Source organism: Echinops telfairi, unplaced genomic scaffold (assembly GCF_000313985.2).
Source record: "Echinops telfairi isolate 266 unplaced genomic scaffold, ASM31398v2 ScPeMD7_7416;HRSCAF=8454, whole genome shotgun sequence".
Classification (NCBI taxonomy): Eukaryota; Metazoa; Chordata; class Mammalia; order Afrosoricida; family Tenrecidae; genus Echinops; species Echinops telfairi.
Genome location: NW_022111316.1, coordinates 3,108,561 through 3,115,958, shown reverse-complemented (window position 1 = coordinate 3,115,958; position 7,398 = coordinate 3,108,561). Strand labels below are relative to the sequence as shown.

Here is a 7,398-nt window from a genome sequence, read left to right as displayed (position 1 = left end):
AATACATATTAATCTGAATTTGCAAAGATTTTACAAAGACAACTTGCAAGAAAAATGAGAAGCTCTTTTTGAAAGTCAATGGATTGAATATTAAAGCAAAATAGCATCATAGCAGACAGAAATACTTGCTCAAGGTGTTAAGCTATTTTATTCATAATAGACAGTATGGACATGAGTATATTTAATATATTTAAAAAATCAGATACTTGAATATGTGCACAAAGAACAAGTGCAATAAGGCAATCAGAAACTCTAAAAATAAAAAAATTATAGAAATAAAACCTCACATGATGGGTTTAATATTGGATAAAGAGAATTAGTGAACTTTAAGCCATGCTTGAAGAAATAATCTAGAATGTAGTTGGATAAAGAAAAAAGATAGAATAACTAATAAAAAAATTACAAGACATGAAAGAGAATTAGAAAGCCTAACTCTTGGATAGACAAGAAAAAAAACCTCATCAATCTACTTCCAAAATTAATTAGTGAAAATCTACGGAACCCAACAGAACATTATCTGGTTTGCTTTTTGGACATGTCATCAGGAGAGAATAATTGTTGGCAGAGAATAATATGTTTATTGAAGTCGAGCTCTAACAAGGATAAAGGAGACTTTTCATGAGATAATTTAGCACAATGACTGCACTGATAGTCTTTACATACATTTTAGTCACCTCAATGCAAAGCAAGTTAGGTAAAAAACAAATGTACATGTACACACATCACAGTGGAAAAAATTGAATACAAAGAAAATGTATTAAAAAGCATCCAGAAAGAAAAGGGAGTTTAAAGGAGCAATAATTAAAATTGAAATGAGCTTCTTAGCAACATTGGAAATTAAAAGGGAGTAGAGTGACATCTTTGAGATGATAATAGATGATTAGATGACAACTTCATCCTATAAACTATGAAAATATTTTTTAAGAATAGGATTAAAAATCAGGCCAAATATGTGTTTTGTTGTTGTTGTAATTCAAGCAGAATGATCCCATGTAGAAGGTTTAAAGTGTAAATAAGAATGAAAAGCAAATAAATCAATAAGTATGTTCATAAATAAATATTGATGCCACAGAACCATAACTCTCATGATAGATTTCAGCACACCTTACTCAGCAAAGCATAGACCAAATAGAAAAAGATATTCAATAAAGATATAGAATTTTAGTGAGATATAATTGCAAAATTTGATCTACACCAAACATTCTTCCTCTGACTACTGTAGAATATAAATGGTTAGAAGCAAATACAAATCATTTGAGAAAATTGATGTTCTATTGTCTAGCAAGCAAAGCCTAACAAAGTTCTAACTTTGGTTTATAATTTAGTCACTGCAATGTGATTGTTAAAAATTATATAAAATTAGGGAAAGCTTATAATTGATAATCGATGATTTATTACTAAATTATTCAGAAATCAGTTAGTATGGAAATTTAAAATACAATTGAAATATAATGTAAATATTATTTATCAAATCTTGCAGATTTCAGAGAAGTTGAACTTAGTAATTGTGATCTACATGCATGTAAAACGAGGAAGAGCAAAAATTAATAATCTATCATAGATTGGAAAGTGCACCAAATAATCCAAAAGCAAGGGAGTCAGCATTGTCTCTTTGGAATGGCTAAAAATGGACATTTCTGGTGAAACAACTAGAAAAAGGAATAAACATGGAATAAGGACATTGTTCCAGAGTCTGGCAGCATACAAGAACTAGTAAGAGGATACTTTTAACAAGTTCATGCCAATACATTAAAAAATTTAGTAAAATGTACAAACTTCTGGTACAATGTAACAGAATCTTTTGCTACCCGGCACACAGTAAAGAAGGCGATCTGATGGCACAGTGGCTAAGCACTGGGTAGCCGACTGAGAGGAGGGCTCTACAGGAAAAGAAGACCTGGCCAACTGCTCCCATGAAGACTGCAGCCTAGGTTACCCATCCTCAAAGGGATGGATTGACCCAGTGACTGTAACAAGGGCCTCAAACATAACAATGGTGAGCATGGTGTAGAAGCAGACAGGGTTTCATTCTGTTATCCAGGGAGTCCCCAGGAGTCTGAGCTGACTCAACAGCACCTACCAGCAACGAACTCTGTGGGGCAATCTACTCTCAGTAAACATCTTTCAGATAAGAAAACTAATGGCCCGAATGATGTTTTTACCAGAAAGTTGTACAAAGATTTCAAAAAGATCATTCCAATTCTGCACAAGATTTTCTAGTGTATAGCAAATTTAGCAATTTACAACTTAGTTTGTGGGGCTTTTATACCCTTACTACCAAAATTTGACAAGGATTGAGTAATATAAGAATATTGTTGCCAATATCTCTGTAAGCATAGATTAGAAATATTTTAAACATCAGGACTAAATTGAATTTATTCCAGAAATGCAAGGGTGGTTTAATATTAGAGAATGAAGTAATGCAATTCATCATATCAAGAGATTAAAGAAGAAACAAATATAATGATCTCTATGGATACATGTAGAAGATTTGATAAGACTAAACATCCATTTATGATTTTTAAAAATTAGAACGGTAGACACATAAGGGAAATTCTTTAACCTTCTAAAGCATATCTTAAAATCAGTTTCAATAAATTATATCTGTAAGGGTAAAATATTAAAAGCATTATTCTAAAAATCAAAACAAGAATTAAAAGCCACTAGCTTACTTCCACTTAGTCAATGCTGACTCACAGTGATCCCCTTGTGGGTCTCCAAGACTGTACTTGGTTATGGGAGTAGAAAACCCAGTCTTTCTCCTGTAGAGCTGCTGGTGGTTTTGAACTGCCACCCATGAGGATGGTAGCCCAACGTGTACCCACTCCAACAACAGCTAAAACTCCCTGTCTTATGTTATATTAAGTTTTGCCTTAAAGTTTCTAACCAGAGTAATGAAAGAAGAAAAGCATCAAATTTTAAAAAGCCGCTTTGGTGAAATATAACTTACATATACAATATGTATTAATTTTAAGTGTATAGTTGAAAAATTTTTTACTAGATTTTATACCACCACTGTCATGATAGAAATAATTTTCTTCACTCCAAAGTGTTGCCTGTGACTCCTTTCAGGCAACGCTTTCTCCTGGCCTGTTGCCTTAAGAACCACTGATCTGTTTTCTGTCACTACATTTTCAAAATAAAGGAAACCATACATATGCACTCTTTTCTGTCTGCTTCCCCCCCACTTAATGGAACCTTATAGTTGTGCTCATCAGTTCCTTTTAAGGGTTGAGAAATATTCTATTGTATGTACATAGCACAATATGTTCACCCATTGGCCTATGGATGGGCATTCAGACTCTCTATTTTTCATTATTATTAATAAAATCTATTAGCATTCATGTGTAAATCATTGTTTAGACTCACATTCATTTTCTCATATAGCTACTTGGGAGTGGAAAGGCTAGGTTGTATAGCAAGTTAAGGAGCTCTGTGGGCTCAGTGGTTAAGCACTCCACTGCTAATCAAAAAGTCAGTAGTTTGAACCCACTAGCTACTTCCTTGGGAAAGAGATGTGTCATTCAACTTCCATAAAGTCTACAATCTTTGGGATTGATCGACTTGATGATAATGGGTTTGGCTTTGAATGCTAAGTGTGGAGCCTAAGTTATGCAAGTAAGTACACAATTCTCCACTACTGGAAATGTCAATTCAAGTCCACTCTTTTTTGCCGTAGAAGCAAGCCCCAGCAATTTATGTGCCAGTAATCACAGCCATTAAAAATCGGACAGTGGGGTCCTCAAACTTTTTAAACAGGGGGCCAGTTCACTGTCCCTCAGACCCGTTGGAGGGCCAGACTATAGTTTAATAAAAAACTATGAACAAATTCCTATCCACACTGCAATATCTTATTTTGAAGTGAAAAAACAAGTGGGGCAAAAACACCCGGCGGGCCAGATAAATGTCCTCGGCGGGCCACATGTGGCCCATGGGCCGTAGTTTGAGGATGCCTGTGAGATATGACAAAATAATAATTTATAAATTATTAAGGGTTCATGAGGGAGGTGGGAGCAGGGAGGGAGGGGGAAAATGAGGGACTGATGCCAGGGGCTTATGTGGAGAACAAATGTTTTGAGAATGATGAGAGCAGTGAATGTACAAATGTGCTTTATGCAATTGATGTATGTATAGATTGAGATAAGAGTTGTATGAGCCCCCAATAAAATGATTAAAAAACAAACAAACAAACAAAAAATCCTATGGAGGTTAATTCTACTCTGACACCCATGGGGCCACCTTCCAGGAGTTGAAACCAACTCAAGAACCATAGATTTGATGCCAACTGTTTTTAGTTTGGGGTGTGTGTAGGGTGGGATGGTGTATGTGCATGTGCATGTTTTATGGTTCAATGGACTCAATGATAACTATTCTGTTGTTGTTTTTGTTGTTTTATGGTACATGTACATGTTACTGTAAAATAAATTGTCAAATTATCTTCCACAGTGGTTATACAATTTTCCCTTTTTTTAAGGCTAACTACAAATTTATATCGATTAAATCCTTACATAAACTAGTTACACCAACAATGGGAGTTGGTCAGGCAAAACTTACAATAATATTCACTGACAATTTCAGACCCAGGTCTGCTAGAATAATACCTATCTGAATAAAGGAGGAGGGCATTGAAGTGGCGAGTAAATGTTAGTCTGCCCACCAACAATTCAATACTCGGTATAACTATCTTCTGCTTCTTCACACACCATGTCGTTTCAGACTTAAGTCCTCGGGCTGCGAGGATGTTGGAGGTAGAAGCAGCTCATCTAGTGGGGTTTCTGCATTCCGTCCCCCTGGTGTGGCCTTTGGAGTATGCTGATGATCTTTCCATATCAGCAAGGTGGTTACCCCTGTGTGACCTCTGACAAATGTGTAAACCTCTTTGTCCCCCAGCTCCTACTCTAAGCATTGCCCCCAAAGCCCAAGAGCCAAGGCAAATGCCATCAGGAATGCCTTCAATCTATAAACAGCAAAGACGGCATCATCTGGACCTTTTGAAAATAGCTATTTAAAAAAAAACTAACATTGTACTACTTTTAAAAAGCCTTATTTTTATATAATTAACAACTATATTATTCACCTGGTTGTTCTAATTTACATTGTTATAAAAAACTACGAGAGCTTCAATTTTTGAGCATAAGAAAGGAAGAAATGATATTTTTATTTCCTTCAGAAGATCAAATTATTTTTGCACAAAACCAAAAGAAACTTCAGAACAATTATTAGAATTAACTGATATTCCTGATAATCTGAGTGTCTGAATAAAAAATCCAAATGAATATACAGAAAATCATTAGAATCAATGAGAATTTAGCATAGAAAAGAACTAATGTTTAAAATCAAGTTAATGCATACATTCCAGCAATCAAATATCTAGAAATATTAATTAAAAATACAACTAAAAATTGTACTTAGGAATAAATTTGACGCAAAATAAGAAACGTTCAGAAGGAGTCATAAACCTCAAGTAAAATGTCAAGTAACTACATAACTGGAGAGATAGACTATGTTTATAGACTGGAAGATTTAATACTTTTTAAACATTAACTATTACCAAGTCAATACAGATAGAAAAGAGATTTATGAAAGGTAGAAATAATTTTATTATAAAACATGACTTTGTTTACATGTTATCTTTGTATATAAAATTAGTAAATAAGATAGTAAAAAAAAGTTTAAAAATATCTCCACTAAGCCCAGCATATAACTGAGTAATAATATAATATGATGGTTTCATATTAAACACCTAGTTCTAAAATGTGGGAGACTGAGAGAAAAATGGAATAGTGCCAGCAAGAGTTCCCTGCATTTTGCCTATTACTCTGCATCTGGGCCAGCTACCCAAATCATTCCAGCTGAGAGCTCCAGTGTTTGTAGTCTTGTAATATGGTGAGAAGGGGTTGGAGGAGCTAACTGCATGGTTTCTTTCTTTCTGCAAAACCTGCCCGAAAAGTTTCCCTTGAAAACAGAGTGCTCACTCATGGTGATATCATTGAGTCATCTGCAATGATTTTCCTTGTAAAACTTGGGTGACCCCTGAGGGCCACGTTCTGGGAAATCAGTCAAAAGCACAATACTTGCTCCAAAAGAAACCCAGAAGACGGGGCCAGAAACGAAGAGGTGGGAGGAATGCAGTCATATTAGAACAGATTGCAAGTCATGCCACAAAACAAGATGGGCCTACACTGTGGCACGGGAAATGAATTTATCTAGTAAACTTTCACCCACACCATAAAAAAAGAATCCATAAAAAATACTCAAAGTTCTTACATCAGACTCTCTGGGGCTAGCAAGCAGACATGAGCATTTGTTTTAACTCCCCATGAGAGTGTGACTTATCCACCTGAAGAATTGGTAATATGGATTGCTGGATTCCATTCCCAGGAACTCTAAGATAGCAGGCCAGGGAAGAAGACTGAGCATTTGCATTTCTAATAAGTTCCCAGGAGATGCGGATGTTGCTTATCCAGAGAGCACATTCTGAGAAAAGTGAGTTGTTTGTGTTGTTTTGCTTTTGCTAGAGCATAAGCCAATAGAAGGGTTGGCTATAGTTTTATCCATTCCGAAGCAAAACCATACTCCACACCTATGTATTTTTTGACCAATCCAATGGTGTACACATTCTAGGTGCAAGCGAATACATCTCTTGAAGGATCTCCACAACCTTTGCCAGTCTCTAAGAAGAATCATATTTCCAGCTAAGAAATTCCTCCTTTATTTCTATTGTTACTTGCTGTCCAACTCATGGCAGCCCAGAACTGCTTCCTGGCTGTAATCACCATGGAAGCAGTTTTTAGGCCTTTCCTGTGTGGCGTTATTGGGTGGGTTTCAACTGCCAACCTCTAGCATCTCACTAACTACTTGGACCACCCAAGCCAACCCACTGTCCACTGAGTTGACTCCAACTCAGATTGACCCCATAGGTCAGGAAAGAACTGCTCACAACTATAAAGCTGTGTTTTGTAAAGTGGCTAGTAGGTTTGAACCATCAACCTTGTGGTTAGTGGCCCAATGCTCAATCCACTACACCACCACTAGGGCTTGTCTGGTTCACTCAGGCTCCTTAAACTTATTTCCAGTAGTGCAAAAATAATTAAGCTGAGAAAAGTTTTCTTTAGTTTTGGAAAATAATCACACTCAGGGAATTAGGTGACAATTTTAAGAGGTTGTTCGATTCTTTGAGCTATCACTATCCCATTTTGGAGATGAATTACTTTTTTAAGTCAGATAGTCTTCGGTCATAGAATGAGAAGTAGAATTTGAGTTTCTCAATGATATCATAGCTAAGTAAAGTTGACGAAAAAATCCAGAGTGTTTCTGTTGGCATCGCTATTTGTCCTGTTGACTTCTGCTGACCAACGTCAGCTCCCAAAAGACCCAGAAAACATTTCTCCTGGGATC

General features: G+C 36.0%; 1 protein-coding gene across 1 annotated transcript in view; it reads right to left on the bottom strand.

Annotated features, from left to right (window-relative positions):
• LOC105979729 (olfactory receptor 1440-like) overlaps window positions 1–7,398 on the bottom strand; it is a 24,312-nt gene that overhangs the window by 14,184 nt on the left and 2,730 nt on the right. The window contains exon 2 of the mRNA XM_030887518.2: window positions 2,455–2,470. Coding sequence (XP_030743378.2) covers window positions 2,455–2,470 — 16 coding nt within the window. The remainder of the gene's footprint in view (window positions 1–2,454; window positions 2,471–7,398) is intronic.